Source organism: Amblyomma americanum, chromosome 11 (genome assembly GCF_052857255.1).
Source record: "Amblyomma americanum isolate KBUSLIRL-KWMA chromosome 11, ASM5285725v1, whole genome shotgun sequence".
Lineage (NCBI taxonomy): Eukaryota > Metazoa > Arthropoda > Arachnida > Ixodida > Ixodidae > Amblyomma > Amblyomma americanum.
Window position 1 is genome coordinate 83614891 of NC_135507.1, and position 22910 is coordinate 83637800.

At 46.8% G+C, this 22910-nt stretch overlaps 1 protein-coding gene across 1 annotated transcript; it reads right to left on the minus strand.

Annotated features, from left to right (window-relative positions):
• Positions 1–3648: 3648 nt before the first annotated feature.
• LOC144109762 (uncharacterized) lies at positions 3649–22255 on the minus strand. Its single transcript, XM_077642559.1, has 8 exons — positions 22230–22255; positions 21044–21186; positions 20039–20192; positions 17307–17485; positions 13358–13508; positions 9530–10003; positions 4635–4795; positions 3649–3704 (listed from the first exon to the last, which is right to left on the minus strand). Exons 1-8 carry the CDS (start codon positions 22253–22255, stop codon positions 3649–3651), a joined length of 1344 nt encoding a protein of 447 aa, XP_077498685.1.
• Positions 22256–22910: the final 655 nt, after the last annotated feature.

Genomic DNA, 22910 nt, shown 5'->3' on the forward strand with positions numbered 1-22910 from the left:
TCAGTTGAGGTAATAGATTTAAAAATTCAGGCTGAAAGGCCTGTACATCCGCCGATATGGAAGCGAACAAATCACGGTAATACTGACTGAAAGCCTCCCTTATCACCTTCAGATCGTCTGTCAGAGTACCTTTGTTTTCAATTTCTACGATATCTTTCCCTCTAGCGTATCTTTTTTCTGTCGTCAAATTCCGCCTACTGGACATAACATCAGCCAGCAAGCGATTCTTTCGTGACCGGATTGCAGCTCCCTGAAACCTGGTCACATCGATAGCCTCAAGCTTGGCTTTAACTTCGCTGATAAGATCAGTGTATAGTCCCGGAGCTCTATTTTTCTCTAAAATTAATTCTTTCAACATCTGTTTTAGGTTCTTTTGTTCAACTTTTTCTGCACGTTTGATTTCTACGGACCTTTCGATAGCCCTCATTTTGACATCAACTTTAAATTCCTCCCACTTTTCTGCCCAACTTTTTTATAACTAGGCCACCAATGCACTTTGGTTCAGTTTGATGAAAGGGAGACGTTGTGTGTCTTGTGGTGTATTACGTAAAAACTTGCTTAGACTAGATGGTTCATGCTTGAAGATGTAATGAAAACCGGCGCTGGTTCTGTCCTTTGTGTTCTACTTTTGTCCTCGTTCGTTGCGCAGTTTTCATTTCATCTTCAAATGGTGTATCACATCCAGTATGCCTACTGATGTATTCTAATTAGTGTTTAATTATAGATAGATACTAATTGTAAAGAAAGTAGCAAATAGGCATTAAAGCTGTCGCCTCGGGTTAAGTGTCCCATTTATTTTCCGACGATGCTGGAGCAAGAAGTTAGAGGGGCATGTTCGGTGTATTAAGCGCAATGTTCCCGACGCTGGGCCCACCAACAAGTGATTTCTTTCACAGCGACAGCTGTCAAAGAAACCGACAGCTGTTAATGACACGTGTCTTCTGTTCCTAGTGAGTTTTCGCGCTGCCTTCAAATCTTTCTATTTCGTTTCCAGGCTTAACCCCGCACCACGCCGATTGGTCAGTATGCAGTGGCGTCACGCACGACGTCACACAATGCAGCTTGCTGATTGGTGCCACGTACGCCGCCACTGCAACGCGCCACGCTCAGTGGTCTGAAAACGGTAAAGCCACTAGTGGCCGTCCTATGTCCAACATTCTCGGACAAAGACTTTGCAAATTGGAAAACTGTTAAATACCGTTATGGAAATATTGAAGGTGATGGACCATTCATTCTTCTGATATGCAGCAAAATATTTCTTTTAAAGCGTTTCCATCGATCACATCGAGCAGTTAAGACTGCCAAAGAAAACCAATGGGGAACGCTTTGACGATGGCAAAAACTTAAATAATAAAAAATGCTAAACTGTCGTCGGCTGATCTGCGGACATATTGGTTGATTGAAATGGTGAAAGTTTTCGTTATATGAAAAAATTACGTTCATAAGCAATTTCCCGCGAAAAAAATTCTTTTGTCCAGAATTTCTGGGTATGTATGCCGTCACGCACCCCATGCTATAGAGAGAAAACAAATAATTACGAATAAAGAACAACATAGTAACAATATAGTTTCTCAATATTACCTACAGGGAAAAGGGACGCTGCGATAGTTCATTCAACACAGAGCGGCGCAGGAATTCCTGGATTGTGTTTCGTTACTGACTTGGCTATTGTTTGCATAACACGTTGATTCATCCGTAACATTAAAACTTTTCTTGCCTTTTGACAGGCCTGGATGAAAGGCTGTCAAAGTTTCCATGCCAGCCTAACGCAAAACTTTTCTTTGCGCTAAATTCATTGAAGAAGTGAAAAATCAGGTTTTAATTCAACATGCGCACAGAGGAAAGCTCCGCGGCGCACGTGCGGATTTGAAGACAGAATCCTAATTTTCGCCCCAACAGTAACCAAGCAGAATGCGAAACCTCATCTTCCCAATAATCCCGCTGTAGATGAAGTGCTAAGAAACTTGAATAGACGGTGGCGCCACTTTTTTCCTTTAAGTAATTTTGACAAACTCTTCTCCTGCGCGGATCGGGTGTCCGTCGAAATATGTGAGACAGTTACTGCGCTAATTCCTTTCCTCAAGAACCAATTTTTTTTTTTGCTTTAACCACCGCAAACACTTGATGAATCTTGCGGTGCACAGTGGTAACCTCCCGTTAATATTTTAATGAGGTCAGCATTAAAACGCCTGCAAAATAAAAGTCCGGCGTTGGTTGGAAAGAGGGGAAGTGGAGAGAGTAAAATTCTATCCACTCTCAGAGGAGAGCAGTAAGAGAGAGGGATACTGGGAGAGGAAACGGGTGGAGGGAGGGACATAATAATAATAATAATAATAATAATAATAATAATAATAATAATAATAATAATAATTGGTTTTGGGGGAAAGGAAATGGCGCAGTATGTCTCATATATCGTTGGACACCTGAACCGCGCCGTAAGGGAAGGGATATAGGAGGGAGTGAAAGAAGAAAGAAAGCAGAGGTGCCGTAGTGGAGGGCTCCGGAATAATTTCGACCACCTGGGGATCTTTAACGTGCACTGACATCGCACAGCACACGGGCGCCTTAGCGTTTTTCCTCCATAAAAACGCAGCCCCCGCGGTCGGGTTCGAACCCGGGAACTCCGGATCAGTAGTCGAGCGCGATGGCCAATTTGAGTCGAGGTTGGGGATAGTGGATAGGGCGTGTCTCACTGCGACTGCTGGACCTCCGCGGTGGTTCAGGGGTGAGGGCGCTCGGCTAATGATCCGGAGTTCCCGGGTTCGAACCTGACCGAGGCGGCCGCCTTTCAATGGAGGCGAAACGCAAAGGCGCCCGTGTGCTTTGCGATGTCCGTGCACGTTAAAGATCCCTAGGTTGTCGAAATTATTCCAAGGCCCTCCACTACGGCACCTTTTTCTTCCTTTCTTCTCTCACTCCCTCCTTTATCCCTTCCCTTACGGCGCTGTTCAGGTGTCCGCCGATATGTGAAACAAATACTGCGCCATTTTCTTTTCACCAAAAACCAACTTTCAATTTACTGGATCCTTCTTTTCTTCTTTCACTCCCTCCTTTATCCCTTCCCTTACGGCGCGGTTCAGGTGTCCAACGATATATGATACAGATACTGCGTCATTTTCTTTCCCTCAAAACCAATTATTATTATTATTAATTTACTGGATCACGCCACCGGCTCGCACGGTCTGAACCCATCAGCGGCTGCTCTGGCCGGGGATACTACTAATGCTAACGTCTGTGAATCTTTCTTTACGACGTGGTCGTGTTTTTAGAGCGAAAGCTCTACTACGCGAGGTACAACTTCTGATCTAGCTTCGGTTCGTCGTTGACCTTTAAAGCCTAGCAAGGTCAAACTAAGACATAGTCATTCTGTCATAACCGTGATATCCAAAGTATGGCATGGAGGTATATCAGTGACCAACTAGCGTGACCACTGATCAATGGTCATGCGACCTTTGACTCTGACCTTTGGACTTGGCCTTTAGAGCTGAGATTCGCATCGCCTGATGTGACTTTGTGGGAAGACGTTTATTTGTTTATTTGATTCCTCAATGGTCTCATGTTGAGACATTACATAGGGAGTGGGTGTTACAAGGCAAAGGAAATTCAGTAAGAATCAAGATGAAATGTTCTCGATGAGCCGCCAGGACGCTAATGGGTCGATGCTGGTGGCAACTTTGGTGGGAAGGCCATTCGAGTCTCATGCTCTGCACAAGAAGAATGACTGCTGAAAAGTTGGGGTATGGGCTTGTGGGGGATACGCAGCATTACAGAGGCTGGAGCGGGCGATGCGGTGGGCTCTTTTTACGTTCTGGTTATCAGAAGACAAAGAATGAAAGAAATTGCGCAAAAAGGCTAAGACGCGCTATCCTGCGGCGTGAGTCTAGGGAGGGTAAGTTTATTTGGGCTATTAGTGATGAGATGCTTTAATATTATGAATAACTGGACAAAGTTAATCTAGTGGCACGGTTCTGAACCGACTCGAGGGCGTTAGTAAGGTTACTGTGGTGTGGGTGAAAAAGAGCATTCGCATACTTTAGCTCGGGTCGCACAAACGTTTGAAAAACAAGTTGTTTAATAGGGGAAGAAGCGAGGGAAAGGTTACGGCGTATTTAACCTAGAGCAGATTTCGAAGAATTTATTATGTGGTTAACATGGCATGTCCAAGTTAGGTAAGGGGAGATAAGCACACCATGATTATTTAAATGATTCAGTTTTTGCAATGCGGATGTTATTAATCAGGCACAGTGTACATACAACGACGGTGGATGGGCATGAAGACGGTTTGAGAGGAATTTATAGACATGAGCCAAGTGTTACACCAGCCCTGTATGCGAGTAAGGTCATTTTGTAATGCGAAATGGTCACTGGGGTTGGTTATGGCTCGATAAACGACACAATCATCGGCGAAGAGGCGTCACACCATTCTTAACCATAAAAACCGCCGGCATTGCTTTCGCTCGTCTACAAGGTTCAGCCGGATTGAACTTCAGTCAATTTTTTTACGACGTCGTGAAAGCAGGATTCTCCTCGCACAAAAAGAGAAAATGGCAACGACTCACGACGCGCTAATGCGATAAGGAATGGCTCCGTTCAAATAAACCACTCCCGGGGGAATGTGGTTGAATCGAATTTACCTGTTTTCCGGTGGCACTTGTCCCTGGGGCACTTGACCCCAGGAGCAGACCGCAGTTCGTTGTCGATGTAGTCGAGGTCTTTCTTGATGCTGATCTCCTGGTCTGAGCAGTGTGTGTCCTTGCCGATCGCACTCACGCAAGCCTGGTGGTCGGCGACGGCGCTGCAAGCGGAGGAAGCGGAAAAGTAGAGAGCAATGCAGAGAACACTGCCATCCATAGGGCTACTGCATGAGTGCTGCCAGGAGCATATGCTTGTGCCTTTGAGTGACGCAGCCTCAGTGTTACGTGCAGCGAAAGCGCTGTTGCAATTCTGCTGGGACACGGGTCTTCTACGCGTCCGGTGAGAATCCTGCGTACGTGTGTGCGTGTGTCCAACGCCGTGCGAGCGTGCTTCGCTCCACCAATATAGTCTTCATACACAGCATCCTGCCAGATAGACAATATCCGCAGTGATCACTGAAGAGTGGCTCCTCTTGCTCGCCGATTTTTCGGCACGCGTACTTAGCGCGCCTAGCTGACATAGACAAATAACCAGTGCCTGTAGAGCTCCTATATAGAGACTCTCGCAGTAGAAGCGCAGATTTTTTCGCGGAACCAAATGCAAGGATACATCAAGGCAAGCCGGGCATATCAGCAACCGAAGGTCGCAACAGTGAACGCTGCCGGATTCACGACAAGACGAAAGGCACTTCGGAACAGATGCTGCCTTCTCGACTAAGAGCAGGGGGTTTCGCCTGAAGGCTTTTAAAGACAATTGGCTGTCGTGGAGGGTGGCGGGGGTGCTCAGAGCCTCCACTTATACTGACACGGGATCTAGACACCCCCGCGCTATATGTAGGGGCTGCATGAATCGGAAGCAGGCAACCGTTTTTTTATTTTTCTTGTCACCGTGAGTTTTAGTAAGAATCATTACCGCGTTCTCCAAAACATCAGACGGAGAAAAATAAAAACTCTTCAGCAGTACACAAGGCCTGAAAGAAAAAGGGACATTCGTGCCCTAACCATACTAGACAGTCCAGAGCACACTGGCAGAACATGGAGATCGCTTGTTTCAGGTCTGTCATAAACTAAGCAAACAACCTGCCTTAAAAATGATTGGTCCCCTTTGTACAAAACGGTCTGTAATGCAGACCGCCCGCTCCTTTCCCTCTCTCCCTCTTCGTGTTCCTCTCAACCTGTTATCGATTCACTGGAGACCCCACTTCGGTGGAGCCAAACTTTAAGCATCGAAGAGGTAGCCGTCTAATGACGAGAGTTCGGCCACAGTTACTACAGCGCCTGGTATTAACGCGTTTAAGGCCCCGTTCACCAGAAAAAACTGGTGTCGGCGTTGTCGGCATCGCTGTTGTGAATGAAAAATCACGATCATGGCTCTGGCAAGTGATCCCCAGGCAGCAACCTAGGAGGCAGGTGGGCCATGTTACCCTTCAGCGTCATCACAACCTGACCATCAAAGAGTGAGCAAACTGCCTACCACTGCAAATGGCAGTTTAATTAATGATCGTTTGTTTGAGAAGATCAACCTGGGCCGGACAAGGCCTGCCACTGGGAGCACCTGCCATCACAGGGCAGTGGCGCATTCGCTTAACCACTGCACCACTGCGCCTGGAGGGGTATGAGGACTCCCAGGTATCTAGGAATGTAAAGTAGAGGATGACCTTCTGCATATATGGAAATGGACCCAATATATGCTATCACATCATAATTTTAAGGCATAGCTTAAGTGTCCCCTCCAATTTGTTACTATCGTGAGGAAAGCGTGAACCGCGCTGACACGCATGGGGAGGGAAAGGTACGCAGGGTACTTCAGCCAGTGCTTCCAAAATAGAGCGCTCGTATTCTAATTAGGTGGGGAAAGCAGTTGCAGTAGCAGTAGCGAACCCTCGTCTGATCGAAGTGCGAAAGCCATTAAGGCCAATCCTGCGCCTTGTGAGACGGACACAACCCAAGGAGCACATGTAATCTGCCCAATAATGGGACATAGGATGGGTTCACTCTGTTCCTTTGCAAACCGGTCTTTGCCAATGCATTTTCAATGTTGGGCCAATTACACGATCGCCTTGGGAAATGAACTGCTCTTTAAAGACTGCTCAAGGACAACTCCGTCTATTTTTTTTTTGTTCTTCGAAGTTGTTGATGAAAAAAAATGGGTTTATAAACGCAAAATTTTTCTTCCCCGCCACTGGATTTAAACTTGACTTCGAGACCCAACAGGAATCTATGATCGCCGTTTAGAAGTGAATGGCGGTGTAGCGTTACCTCAGGGATCCGGACCGAAATCAAAATGGCGACACCAGAGCAGTATTTTTTTCGGTGTGTGTGGTAGTGCAGCCTTTAGTTTCTTTTTTTTTCGTTTTCTACCAAGCAAAAGCAGTGCTTTTAATAAGAGTGACCACTTTGTCATTTTAACTGGATACAAGCCTGCTTGTACTCAGCTTGTACTCAGTGCATGTTTTTTTTAGGTAACCGCCACTCCAGCGTCCTGGCAGCCATGGTAGTCACGGTGGCGACGTGATGATGCGGGTGGGATTTGCTTCAAAGTAATAGCGTCGGAAATTGCTCCACCTGTGCTCCATAGGGGGTAAAAAGGAGGGCTGTTTTGACTAGCGCAGCCGCTGAAGCTCAGTACTTGTCTGAAAACCTCCGAAACAGCTGAGCTACCGCGTGCCACTGAGTGTGCGACTGTCCTAGAAGCCCAGCTCGAACGACGCTAACCAATGACAAATCCCATTTTACATCTCAGGTTCTGCAGCAGCATTACATACTCACAACGTTTGGAATACTCCAAGAAATTACGCATGAAAACACAATTACCGCCCACGAGTGGCTGTCGTACATTCTGCAGCCTAAATAGGCGAGGTAGTGGAGCCCCTAGGAGCGTGCGTTTCCCTCTACACTCTAGACACGAGTACGCCTACATGGGAGGAAAACATTTTACTCCAGTATATTATAACAACTTATCCCCTTTTTACACCTTTCTGTTTAGAGCGTCAATTTAAACAAACGTTTTACACAAATATGCTTGCACGGAGCAGGCCTGTGGTAGGCGTAGTTCCTATGTGTTGCAAATGTTAGTGATACTTCGCACCATTCCTTCATTAAAGCGCGTTCGTAAGGGACAGGAAAAGAGAAGACCGAGTACGAGAAGTTAAAAATTCAGAGGGAACTTTGTTGACCTGAAGTGCAGTGAGGCGAAAGCCTTTAGCGCGGTGTTGCTGCTTGTGTCACTGATGTGTGGTTAAGATGTTTATTAAGTACACAATTGTTCGTGAATCTTAAAAGCTGGAGACACTGGAGGGCATTTGGGAAGCATCCATCTGATTCGACGCCTTTCTGCAAGCACTCTCCAGCGTCCTAGAAAAGGAGAAATACGTATGCGTTGACGGGAAGTAGCGTAGTCGTTAGCACGCTCAGGTGCGGAACGGAAGGATGGTGGTTCGAATCGCGTGGTGCTCAAATATTTTTTTCTTATGGAGTTGAGTGTCACGGACGGACGGACGGACACCGCGAGTATGAGCCATTAAAGGCTTTCGCCTTAAAAGTGACCAAACTGAAAGAAAGCAAGGAAAGTGGACATGTGCATGGCATCGTATTGCGGGGAAAAATAACCGGTGCTCCCCAAGGAGGGTAACGTAGAGGCTTCTATGAGGACGTAAACGTAGCATGCAGCTGCTGAGACTGGGGTAAGCTGATGAGACGGAACATTTGCGGAGGGTATTGTGGCCGTAGCTCCTGCAGGACAGGGCTGACTGGAGATGAGCGAGAGAGGCCTTTTCGATGCAGTGGCTACAGAAGGGCTGCTGCTGATGACGATGGACACAAGGCATGTGCAGATGTACCATCCGCAACTAATGAAACGCAGACAAGATGTCTGAACCACGAACAGCAAAATGAGAAACTCTTAGCCGGGGGAAACCTCAGTACTAGCTGCGGTTGAATTCACTTCGAAGGCGCGAAGGCAGTCCTAAACAAATTTTAATCAACCTCACTTGTATTTCATTTCCGGGAGCTAATATGTTGGTGTTTTTGGGCGGACGTTTCAGTTCTCTTATTGTTCACGTTTCATTCGTTGCTAATAGTACAAGGCAGCTGAAGGAAACCGAATTCGTGGTGGCCTAAGTGCTGTTCTGTCAGACTGCGCGTTTCTTTTGCGTGAAACCTACCTACATGAAATTCTAGTGGAATCCTATAACAGTTGGTCCGAAAATTAAAATCACCCTGCGTTGTGATTGGGGTCATGCTGGGATCGAGGGAAATGAGTTGGTTTATCAGCGGGCCCGCGAAATCAGCATCCGGGCGCCTTCGATCCACTGGCTAAATCCAACGTCAGTGGAAGACGCCACAACATACAAAGAAAGAGCAAATAGCTGAACACTACCAGAACACTAGGACATTCGCGCAATTTTACACCTACGTCTCCCAACACTAAACACGGAAGAAGCACACGCCCTTCGAAAGTTCAAACACTCTCCTCACCCCACTAGTGCTCTACGACTTCGGATGGCGTGACACATTTCACTGTACCCACTGTCCAGAGATCAAGGCAGACTCAGAACACATTTTCTACTCCTGTGGCACTGTTTCCACTGCCATTACCTCTCCTTATTTCCCTTACCCTCTCCCTTATTCCTGGAGTCCTTGGCTTCACTCGGGCTCGGCAGATTATGAGCGGGCCTTGGCAGAGTGAGTGCGTTTCTTCACAGGGCCTTAGTGCTTTCCTCAAAGTTTTTTCTCCTCCTCCTCTTTTACGCCCTATTAGAAGAGCATAATTAGCACAGCACGAGAAAGTGTCACTCGTTAAGGACGCCGTCCCATATTAGCGGCCGCAGATAGACGCGGTAAGAGGACGGTGGTGGAGGTGGAGGAATGGGTGTCCCATAGTTACGCGTCCTCACCTGCAGACGCGGCACTCGTGGTTTTTCTTGTGCTCCGCCATGACGGAGTCCACATTGATGACGAACTTGACGCCGCACTCGAAGTACTTTTCCAGGTACATGTCCTGGTTGCAGCGTGGGGGCACCGTGGGCCCCGTTGGTTTCGTTGGCACCGTAGGGCCCGTACGCCCCGTAGGCCTCTTGGGCCCCGTAGGCTCCTTGGGCCCCGTAGGCCTCTTGGGCCCCTCCGGAGTCCAGGGGGGAACCGTGACTGGGGGCGGAGGCTGTGGTCCGGGGGGCCCCGTGTATGGTTCTCTGGAGACGATTGTGATGACGTCGATGTTCTCGTTGACCTCGGGAGGCACGAATCCGCGACAGTAGGGCTCGTACGGGCTCAGCACCACGCTCCGCACGTGCATTGCGTGCGCGTTGAACTCGGACAGGGATGCGCGGCACTGCGCGGCCGTGGCGCACGCTTCGAAGGTCAAGTACGCCCTGCAAGGAAACGGGGGTGAGCGACGCAGCAGTGCGCTAGCAATTTCGCGCCGTGTGACGTCGCCACGTTGTGGGCGGAGTTTTGAGAAAAGTCTCGGGAGAGGCATAGAGGAACGGGTCTTGGGCCCCAGGAGCAAAAGAGCGTACGGGTACGGTTTGCCCTGCACTCGAACCGTGTACTTAGGACAGTTCATTTTTGAAAGCAGCGCAAACAGACGGGAAAAGCACAGGACGAAACTACCACACAGGCACACGTTTCGTCCTTTGCTTTTCGCGTCTGTTGTTTAATAATAATAAAAATTGGTTTTTGGGGAAAGGAAATGGCGCAATATCTGTCTCCTATATCGTTGGACACCTGAACCGCGCCGTAAGGGAAGGGATAAAGGAGGGAGTGAAAAGAAGAAAGGAGTGCCCTAGTGGAGGGCTCCGGAATATTTTCGACCACCTGGGGATCTGTAACGTGCACTGACGTCGCACAGCACACGGGCGCCTTAGCGTTCTGCCTCCATCGAAACGCGGCGGCGGCGGCCAGGTTCGAACCCGGGAACTCCGGATCAGTAGTCGAGCGCCCTAACCACTGAGCCACCGCGGCGGGTTTTCTGTTGTTTGCGCTGTTTTCAAATATGAGCCTCAAACAACTCTCCCAACTTTCGGTGTTGCTTAGCTAAGACAGTCATAGGTAATCAACGGGGCACGTTTTTGACAATAAATGGCAGAAAATTGCAAGCGTGCCGAGGAGGGAGCTGCGCATATATTTATTGTTATGGAACAGTCCTGCGATACGCCAAAAAAAGCGTTCATAAACAATTTCCTATTTTAAAAAAAAACACCCTTGTCCAGAATTTCTGCGTATGCTGAAACAAATTTACGCACAACGACAAGCGTTTATTACCTACATTTCTGCTTCCCGCATATTTCGAGCCGCATATTGCTAAAAGCAGAATGCGAACTCTAATCTTTGGGGATCTCTGTGCCCGTCAAAAATTTATATTTCCGAAGTAAACCTGGAAGCCTGAGCAGCAAAGCGAGTGGTAGATCGGACGTACTACATTCTGCTAGTAAATGGCAAAAAAAAAAAATAATAATTATTGTGCCGCACTTCTGTGAACCTGGCGTACAAACCGCTGCGCCTTTTCATTTAACAAGGATTGGTACAAGACGACGGGGTCCTCAGGGTATGCTTGCGAAAGAAGAAAACAGGCCCTCTAACCAAGGAAAGCATAATTAAACCATGCTCAACAATTCTGGACAAAAGCCTTTTTGAACAGGAAACCTTTTATGAACGCAATTTTTTTCATATAATGAAAGATTTCACTAAAACAATCAACATATTTGCAGATCACCCGACGGAAGTCTTGAATTTTTTTCTATTAACGTTCTTGTTAGCGTCAAAAGTATTCCCCATTGGTTTACTATGGCAGTATTAACTGATGCAAGTGATGGAAACAGTTCAAACGAAAGATTTTGCTACATGTCAGAAGAATGGGCCATTACCTTCAATATTACCTTAAAGGTATCTTACAATTTTCCAATTTTAATATTTTTTGCCCCAAATTGCTGGGAATGCACTTATAGGCTCACCAACACCGACCAAGAATCTTGTCATCTTTGGACCGTTTGAAGCTGCCTAGCAACAGCAAAGCGAAAACACAAACATTTCCTATGGCCGGCTATAGGTAATTGGCCCAGATAGCTGTAAACCTTTGCTATGGCCGTCAGTAGCTGTATTTTCAGGCGTATATACATTTTCTATGACAGCTAAAAACAGTTAAATTGTTCCGAAGTCCTAGTGGCACAGTTTTCAATATCTGGCAATATGCACTGCTCCCGGTGTGCATAGACGCTGACAAAAGGCCGCAGACGGACATCGCTTTTTCTGTGGACGCCTATATGCCGTTGTCGTATGGGAAATCAATAACCACGACTGGCAGTCGAACGAACCCGCGGCGGCACGAGCATATCAGCTTCGCAGGCCTCTCAGAGCGAGCAATAGGCTCTCGCCGCTGCCGAACACGCGCCGTGGTAAACTGCAGCCCACTGCACACCGTCGTCTTCGTCCACTAATACTGGCCGTGCTTTCGTACTATGTTCGGTTTAACCAGTTAAAACCCGGACACCTTTTTTTGTTATGGTGGTGTTGGTGGCGGTAGGAAATTAGTTGTGTAATCGCATGAGTTGCATATGACTTGCGTAATCTAATTATAGTCATATTAGATGGAAGAACACTGTGCAGAAATCCGAACAAAACACAACCATGCGAAATTGGTGGGACCCGTACCCACGACTTCCGTAAATGGCGTGCAATGTTCTGCCCCCTAGCCGTCGCGTAAAATATGATTTGGGTCCAAGTTCGCACTGTAAGAACAAGGGGCAATGGCTTCAGTAGTCACCAGCTTTGGTCATTGCGAAAGGGGGCCATCAAGTCAGTTCCTCGAGCACATGTCTATCAGGTTAGTTTTAAGCGCGCATGCCACCTTTTCTATCGAGCCTTTGTTATAGCCTACGGAAGATATTCATCGTTAAACTATATATTAGCTTATCATCACGTATTTGCACATTGCCCACTTGAGCATAAAACTTATTCTTCAGGAAATAGCGCGTTGTGGTAGAATATACGTAGCATGGGAACAAAAGCAGAGGAAATTATAATAGCGCCCGCATGGCATGCGTCGCTCTTATGCGATCTCAACTGCTTGATTTAGTTTGCGCTGCGTCGACATGCAATCAAGGCGGAATACTTTCTAACGTAAAACGTAAAGGCGCCTGTCTTGTCCTCGTAAAGTGTTGCGCTAAAAAAGTATTCCGCCTTGAAAACCTGAGCCAAACAAACGCTGTCGACGTGCAAGACGACGCATAACATTAGCTGCGGCCACACTTTAAGCGCTCGGCCTGTCCAAACGGCTCTCGACAAGACAGACACGCGACTTTCACTGCGCACCGAGGAGAGAGGAGGAAAACTTTACTCGGTGCCGGCCCTAAAGCCCAGTGAAAAGGGGCGATGGCCTCGCTAAGCCTCGCTGGCCATCCGCCGAGACCGAGTGAAGCCAAGCATTCTATAGCAAGAGGGAGAGGGGAATAATGGTAGGTAATGGCAGCGTTACTGGAGTATAGAATGCGGTCTGTATCTGCTCCGAGCTCCAGACAGTTAGGACAGAGAGCTGTGTCCCACCATCCAATGCGGCAGAGCATTAGTCGGTTGAGGAGAACGTGTGCTGATGACTCAGTGTTGAGTGGCAGGTGCAGTTGAGGGAAGATTATGCGGTTCTTCCTTCTGTGTTCGCCTATTTGTTGTTTGTTTGTTACGGCGTCTTCCGCAGTGAGGGACACAGGCGGAGCGAAGGAGAGGGCACTCACATGCAGATCTTCTCCTTGGGCGGGTTGTAGCTGACGATTTCGGTGAACCGCAGGCCACAGGCGAAGAACTCTGCCGTGCTGTTGTACACGTCGCACTCCTGGGTCTCAGAGGTGCCGTTGGCCTCGAAGTCGGAGATGACTGCGCGGAGAACTATAAAGGGCACAGCCGTCAATGATCAGCGGCAGAGGGCAGCACGGTCACGGTACCGCGTTACCATTACCATTACCGGAGTACTGGAAGCCAGCGCGCCATCAGTGCGCATGCGCAGGTCGCCTTGAAGGCTCCAGGTGGCGCCAGCTACCTGGGAGTGGTGCGGACGCCTGCCGCATCGGGACCAATCAACGCGTACGCTCTGGTGGTGGGCGGACAACTGGTACTCCCGTAACGGTAACCCGGTAACGCTGTACACGCTATGCCAAAGGCGTCTAGTAGATTCGCTGAGATCCACAGGACGGCTTCGGCATTAAAAAAGCTCTGAAGAAAAACTGAAGCTGCCCTGCACCGATAGATTACCTCGTTCTATAGTGTCAAAGACGAGGCCACTTCTGGCATATGTCTGAAACATTACAACAATGTTAGTTTTTGTTTCGATCAGACACTAAATGAATGTTTTTAATTTATTTTTTATCGCTTCTGAAATTTTACGGATAAATTTTGCAATAAGATTCTTCAAAATGCTAAAGTAGCCCTGCAAGAGGATGTCGGCCTGCCAAGATAACTTCATGAACACGTTGCAGAAACCAACAATGAGGGCGACACATCAGTTCGACAATACAATTGCACGACATGCAGCTCATACACTCGCCTCGAAACAGATACCATGGGGTAAAAACTATATAGCCATTATTGAGGGGTGTCTCCTGACTGACAGTGGCGAATGGATGACAAGCAGTTTTCTAACAAAAATAATAAGGCTGTGCATGCGATGTATGGGAACCACAGACTAAAAGATTTATTGCAATGTATTGTTAGTTCAAGAGCATCTTTCCTGTAACAACAACGAGAAAAGTTCTGGTACACAGTGCTTGAAATAAGTTTGTAATGTCTTATTGTTTAAACATTTTAAGAACACTTAGAAATAAATAAGAACGAAGTTAATTTTGGACTTTAAACGAATGTTTATGACAAGACATATAATGTTAGTAATTAATTTTTAATACCACTATAACCTTTATTAATCATGATTAGCACAATGTTTACTTTGAACAGAGATTATCGTTATGATACAAAATATGATATTATTTTTTTTAATTTTAAATGTAATTTGACGTTCCGGTATAGCATATAACGTCAATTCGCCTTAATAACAATTTTACGGCATTATTCTAAAAATCGGTGCTATCCGAGATTCACTGATAACGTGCTTTATAAGCTCCCTTACAAAAATGGTCTGTAGACTGTCTATACACTTCTTATAGACTCTATTTCCTTCCCTTAGATATTTCTCTGTTCTTAGTCTATAGACTGTCTATAGACAAACGTCTACTGAAAGTGAATGGCCATAAATCTATAGATTGTCTATAAACTGTATACTGGATTAGTATTGCCTAAGACCGTTGTCTAGAGTTTGTCTATAGAGAGTCTATAGACTTTATGGACAGAAGGTTATCAACAGTCTACAGACTGTCGAAAGACATTTTTGTTAGTGAGAGGTCAATAAATGAAATGCAGCTATCGCCCCGACCGGCCGTTTTCTCAAACAGCGATGACATCACGGCTATTTTTGCTCCTGTCCCCTAGGTTAAGCTGCAGCGTCATGCCCCTGCCGAGCGGTGGTCATAGAGTCCTTTTTAGTCCTCACGTTTGAATCAAGTGCGGAGAAAAATAAATATGCCGTTCTTGAATATAATTTTCTCACCAATAAGTGCGTATTTGGTCTTGGGAAAACATCGACACAGTCCGTTAAGGCCCATGTACACGAAGGACGAAATCGCAAATTCCACCTGCAGACAGAGAAACCATGTGACCCGACGTCACTGGCTCCGCCTCGTGAGCGGACGGCAGCAGCTGGAATGCACGCGGTGGACGACGGTGGTCGACGAGAGCAGACTACTCTCAAACCAGTTTCCAGGAGGCTGGTTTGAGAGTTGTCTGCTCGCTACAGGAGGCTGGTTTGAGAGTAACAGGGCTTAGTTAGCGGTTAAGTAATCCAAGAAACAGCGGTTCTTGCAGCCCTAGTCGCCCTCCTACGCTCTGTCTCCCTATCCAAATACGCCGTTCTCTCCACAAGAAGCTGGTTTGAGAGTAGTCTGCTCCCGCCGACTACCGTCGTCCACCGCGTTCCTGCCATCCGTGTACAAGGCGGAGCCAGTGGCGTCGAGTCACGTGGTGCTCCGTCCGCGGTCGTTTCTCGTGTAGATGGGCCTCTAGAGCCAGAGTATCTATTTTCAGTACGGACCTAAACCGGGTGCAGTTGCCCACAGGGCCTTTTAACGTGGGGCAATGACACTGCTCGAGCATTACCAAAGGGGAACACTTGTCCCTTCATGTGATACGAAGCAGCTACAGCGCAAAAGATGAGGACTGAGAACCCACATAAGCACATTTGCAAAGGGCTAGTGTTTAAGCAACTTCATTACTGAGGATGTACTAACTAGCTCAAGCCAAACGTTTATTTCAACAGACATCCTTGTGAGTCCACAGCACTGCAGACTAGACAGAGACCAGCTGGAAAAGTAATTGGATAATTGGATAATTTTACTGCGCAAATTACAATTCTATGGGATACGAGGTTCCGCACTTAATCTTATTCAGAGCTACTTATCATCCAGAGTACAATTCACAATGATTAACGACATACCTTCAAGCCACGGCCTTATACGCACTGGTGTGCCACAGGGCTCAATACTGGGTCCTATTCTATTCCTAGTTCACATAAATGACATTGTTAATATTCTTCCTTCCTCCGAAACAGTTTTATACGCTGACGACAAAAATATTTTCTTTCATGACGCGAGTTTACAAGCAATAGAATGTAGAGCTAATCTCTGGCTAGAAAACCTTACATTATGGTTGAGGGCCAACAGGTTAGAACTAAACATCACGAAGACGAAGTATGTAATATTCAGAGCTAAAAATAAAGTCATAGATAATGAGCCAATCATATTATACAATTCGAATGTTTTACAACGAGTACAGTCAATAAAATTCCTTGGAGTTATATTTAATGAACACCTGTTGTGGACTGACCATATTAATCAAGTAATAAAAAAAATTTCGCGATCAGTGGGTCTTCTAAATAAATTTAGACTTCTATTGCCAGTATGGCTCAAAAAGCAACTTTATTTCAGTTTAATTCATTCACATCTTCACTATTGTTTACTGATATGGGGAGACTCAACACAGACTAATTTAAATGCTTTGTTTTTACTGCAGAAAAAGGCCATACGAGCAATTGCTAATCTAGGCTACTTGGATAGCACTAACTCGTGGTGGAACAGCTTGGGGTTACTGACAATTTTTCAGTTAAAAACTCTTCGGCAAGCACTTGAAACATATATCAGATTTCATCTTGAAACTAATTTTTGTGCAACACCAGAACTACCGCAAAACCCATATCCCCTTCGACACATGACAATAAGAGCACCAAAATCAAGAACAAATTACGGATTCCAAACGATTAGGTATCAGGTGACTACCTTTTTGAATGAAAACAGAAATTTTCATGACCTCCTCCATCAATGCAGAACATGGGAGAACGAGAACATGGGAGCGTGTGGACTCGTATACTCACAGCGCACTCTAACGAGGCTGCGAGGAACTTATATTCGCAGTTCGCATCCTACAACTGATTAAGGTAATATACCTAACGAGGCGTTTAGAAAAAGGTGTGGATAAAGGCGTTGGGGAAATGACCTAATACTATGTAGCCAAACCAAACTATCCAACGTCCAACCAACCAGCGCGTCGTAAGACGTTCGGTTGGCTCAAATCAGCAAGGCGACTTACGCTGCGGCCGTTTGCCTAATTTGGCAGCAGGTGCTTGCCACGCAACGAAACACTTCGACCGGTGCTTCCGCGTCAGCGCTCTGGAAAAGTATTCCATGTGGCCGGCAAGCTCTGCGTCTTCTCTGCTGGCCTGGCTGCGAAGCCCCGTGCTTGCGCAGCTTTCGTAGCGGGTAAGATGCCTGCAGCGATAAAAAAGCAGCGCCCTGACGCTAAACACAGCACCTGAGCGTGCAAATCACGGGAGCAACTAATTCATTTGAAGCCTTATAGACACAAAGCCACACGCAGCGGTTCTTCAATTCGTTGTCTAGTATGCAAAAGGTAGCGCCAGTAAATACTGCGTTCACCCGAATATAGCGCGACAATGGTATTAACGCAAGGGTGACTTCTGCCGGCGCGGGAAATGAAAACCTTATTATGCACTTATTCAATAATAATATCGCGATAGCATTAGAGCGGACGTTCGGGAGGAAAGCCGCGCGCGTTGCGGTACTTTGCACTCCAATGTACACTTTTAGACCCTTGCTTAATAATGTTAGTTTTTCGCGAATCTTTGGACGCACAAACGCTTTCTATTCTTCTGCCCTTCCCTGCGTCATATCACTTGAATGACCTTCCCGATTCAATTGAATCGTTAACTAATTCTGTTTCATTCGTTAGCACGTGTTGATCTTGTACTGCATCTACTCCGTCTATACTATTTTAGAGAGAAATAATAATAATAATTGGTTTTTGGGGGAAAGGAAATGGCGCAGTATCTGTCTCATATATCGTTGGACACCTGAACCGCGCCGTAAGGGAAGGGATAAAGGAGGGAGTGAAAGAAGAAAGGAAGAAGAGGTGCCGTAGTGGGGGGCTCCGGAATAATTTCGACCACCTGGGGATCTTTAACGTGCACTGACATCGCACAGCACACGGGCGCCTTAGCGTTTTTCCTCCATAAAAACGCAGCCGCCGCGGTCGGGTTCGAACCCGGGAACTCCGGATCAGTAGTCGAGCGCCCTAACCACTGAGCCACCGCGGCGGGGCAGAGAGAAAGCTGTAATAGTCATTTTAGGGTGTACAACGACACACGTGTAATGCGTTCACTCTCTCTCGTCGACGGGAGAGAAGCAAGGCCAGGAGAGAGAGCCCGCCGGTTGCTATGGCATCGGCCCAGCGGAGCGCGCCGGCGGGGAGGAGAGGGAAAACGAGGAAAGCCACAACTGGCGTAGCGATGAGGACGGGGAGAAGTGGAAAGACGTAGAACCGGACCATGGGGGTAGGCAGGAAGGTCGGAGTGAAAGTAGAAAAAGAGAAAGAGGTGCGCGGCTTGCCGAGGCTCCGGCGGCTCGCTCGTCGCCACGGAGGCAGGGGTGAGACTAGCGTGGTGTTGAACGAGGTGGAGACGAGGATCGCTGCACACGGCGGTGCAGCGTATCGCGTAAGAGCAGCTGCACGAGGCTTGAGATCGTCGCAAAGAGACAGTTGTTGAATTCAGTGCAGCATTGACGAGGTGTATGTTCGCGACGTAAGTTCGCGAGAAGTGTGCACCGTGGGATGCTAGTAGATTCGCCGTGCCGGCGGTAGTGGATATTCTCCATTGCGACGAGAGTGACGAAAGCGTGTTGATGTCCGAGCTGAAAGTGCAAGACCGCACTGGCACTGGTGCTGGCTCATTAAGAATGGAAGCCAAGTGGCCAAAGATCCTCGAAAAAGAGTGGCTAAGCCAAGACCTAAACATGCTCGAAACAAACAGGCCAAAGTGAAGTACCTAACGTGCGCGAAACAGAAAAGCTAAGCCAAGTAGCTATTTGTGAGTCAGGTTGGCTCGTCGCGTGCATAAAATAATTATAAGTATGTCTGTGCCAGCGCTACCCTCCTCGTTGCTTCCATCCGCTAGACCGGCCTTACTTGCCGGACAGACCGCTAATGCCAACCAGCTTTTGCAGAACAATTCGTTAAGCCGGTAAACTTAGCTCACTAATTTTTGAAATTCCTCTTTCTACATATTACTTTGCATTTCTGTATGCATCTATCTGTATTCTACTCTGTAGTGACCATGTATAGCTCGGATAGTTCTTAGGGCTTCTGTTATATTTTTGAAATTATGCACTGACTAAGGTGTTGCCCCTTGTGTACTGATACTCTTAGATCGTAACCCCCCTCACGTGATGCTTTTGGGGAGTGTAAGGTTAAAAAAATACAGGATTGCACTTGTCTGCTTAAGAGCAGAAATCCGAAAGCCTTGCCCTTTCCGCTCTTTCTGCTTCCATTTTTGATTTTTGATTTTTTAATTTATATGATTTTATTTTTGTTGTTTCTATTTTTTTATTTATCTATATTGTTTTTAATCTCTGGTAGTTTTTCATTACTTTCTTTCTTTTTTATTTTATTTACATTAGTAAGGCTTCTCACCCATTTACATCATTTTTCATCGAAGCAGTCGCACACAAACCTCCTTCAAACACAGCATTTATTTTCATTATTTCAATTTAATTATCTGAAATATATAAATTAATATATTAACTCATTACAATTCATCCACTAAACTTTTCTCCCATTTCAAGATCATACTCACGCACTACCTAACACAATCAAACTTTTGCACATTTATCTAAACAAAACGACAAAATCGTGCGAATAAAATTTTTCTGACACCTTTTGCTGACGCGATATAACCACATAATGCTTTCGCATTAATAAATAAATAAATAGTAACAGATGCTACACGGTGACGCCATCATCCTCACTTGCAGGCCTTTCGTGCCTCGGCGACGCTGCCGCCATTATCGCGCTGCAGTTTCGGATGACTTAGTAGTTCCTTGGCACACAGGAACTGCTCCTGCCAGGCTGCCGCTTCCAACGTTGCTCGGAATCTGTTAGATGCGTCCGGCTCGGCTGAAGCTGGTGGGAAGTTCGGTTGCGTTAAAGGACTGCAGCCACCTCATTTTATGTGTTGTCTCCTCTGTAATGTTGCATAAACGTTGAAATACATAGCATGGCATTCGCCCATAACACCGCAGTGTGCTTTCCACCCGTACCTGCAGCTCTTCAGACGTCGCGCTCTATCTACGCTCCCCTGATGTGTCACTCTGTCTTATGGAGCCACAGTCGGGCCCCAACAACAGCCACCCTGATTATAGTGTAACTATTACGGCGTGACTGACAGGATAGAACCTATAAACACAAAGGCGGGCAGACGAAGTCCAGCTTTTATCATAAGTTCAGAACTCCGGGGGGTTTCCTCCTAAGCCATGTAGTGGGGACTCTGTAGCACACGGGGGGGTCCTAACCTTCAAAATGGGGACGACCATAATTCATCTTGCCTTCAAGGGATTTGGAACGCTCGGCATGCATAACGAGCCGCTTGACGTGCCCTAGAAGTAGAGCCCCTAGGGCTCTGAACTTTTGGCAATAGATGTTCGTTCGATCAGGCATAGGTGCACATAAAGCAAAACATATCAAGAAAGACAGACGTGCTACATGCATAAAGACTGACCAAAGGACGAAACGAAAAGGTGTGTGAGGCCTGGAATCATGTTACCAGTTCTTTAATCTCCTCTAGGCTGACGCTTGTGACGCAAGGGCCAATCTATTCTCCAGTACCATACCCAGGGCTGAACAATGGCAAAGAGATAAAAGAATTAATAAAAGTATTAAGCATCACAAATTAGGGTCCCTGTGAAGTGAAGCGCTTATTAAGGTGTTTTATCTCAGTAAGCGGTGCGTTGCGCGCATGCGTTAGCTCAGCATACCTGTCTGCGGTTGAGTGCATCGGACGTGGCTGTCCTGGATGTGACGCCGCATCACTTTCAAATGATCCGAGAGGAACTCGTTTCGGACGCACGCAGTACCTTGTGCCAAGTTTTCCAGGCACATTTTGTACTTGCGGATAATCCTGCATGGTTTTTGAGGGAATGTAATGCATGTCGAGGGGCCAGGCCCCACTGAAAATGCCGTCAATTTAACACAGGTTCTTAACTCTTGCTAGCTGAGTAACGACATGATGCGAACTACTTCTGCATTTGTTCATACATGCTTGCAACTAAAATGCATGAACCGAAAAGACTTTGTCCCTATAGTTTGTGATCTCCATGAAGGATCTCTACTCAGTTTTTTCATTCGTTTGTTAAGTGACGTCGACAGCAGTATAGCTGGCTACCGTTCGCACCAGTCAACTGAGCTCGAAGTTCAAAATCCAAACCCTTTGGTGTTTTCATCAAGATTGTATATATGTAAATGATACTCCTGAGAGGTAAGTGTTTACAAACTTTACCGCGATATTTTTTTCACCTAGCTTTTGTACTGTTTTCGACTGTCTTCGCTGCAAAATCGCTTCTGATTGGGACCTGGTACAGTCGCGAGTAAAAAATATTAGCACAAATCACTGGCGATCAGAATTTGTACATCTCACCACGCGGCGCTGCGGTTTCCACATTTGCCTATCGGGCCGTTTCCATATTTTCGGCAAAGGGGGGGGGGGGGGGGGGGGGACGTCAGGAAGTATTATCAAGCGTGCCATCGCCCGAGCGTCGAAGGGCCGACCCTACGTGACTGTGCATGCGGCATTTATTTTGGCTCGGTTATCATGAGCAAAGATGGCTTCTTTTTTAGTATTGTTTTTTATGTCCATGATGGTTTTTCGAAACTCGCTCGGGATGATAGAGCTGCTTTTAGCCAGTATTACACAAGCTGGAAAAACAGATAGAGTTTATTTTCCCGATGCAACTAATTCACACAGGTCACTTTGTTGGGAAAGTGTAGTAACAATATAAACAGGAGCACTATCCCATCAATTCAGGAAAAGAAGTAAGGAGGATAGCCAGCTCGCTGTCGTGATGCGAGCGCAAACACGTCGTTGCACTAATGACGTGCATAGGCCCCACCGACCCTCACAACGCTTTGAAGGCGCTCAGGGAAGGAGTCAAACAGGTTGCTTACATGAAAGAGTCTGGAGCCTGCTCCATTCCTCTTGAACCGCCGCCCAAAGGATATCTGGCGATGATTCGTGCAGCGCTGCCTTTAGCTAGTCGCTTTTTCATGAACCCCCATATATTTTCAATTATATTCAAATCTGCTCCCTTAAGAGACCATGGCAACTCCTGGATGCAGAAGTGTTCAAACCAAGCGCAGCGCGGCTGAGGCTGTTCGCAAAAATAACTGCCAAACAAGCAAAAAAAGACAGCTGTCCTATTCTTCACCCCTTGACTGCGGGAGCAAGGCTGCGCTAAAGAAAAAGAGAGAGGGCGAGACAGAAAAATAAATTTTGTTGGGCCGTGACAGTTCACTGAGCCCCCTAATACTCAAGAATGGGAACTGCCCGGCACTCTCGTTATCAGCCTCTTCGTCACCCGCAGCGCCACGCGTTGTCATTCGGGCGCTCCGGTGTTCCGCCATGTGTGCTAATCTTTTTTTACTCGCGACTGTACAAAGCAGGATTGTGAAAACGCTGTCCTCTGCAGCGTGCTAATCACTCTGCATTCGCGGGTGACAGCGACGCGTAGGTGTTTGATTACGTCAGTTGCTAAACTTTCTCAGGGCAGCGTTTTAAATTTGGCGCTTTGCCCAGTTGAAATAAAGACTATGAGGTTGGGTTTGACCGTCGGGTCATTTGTGGGTTTC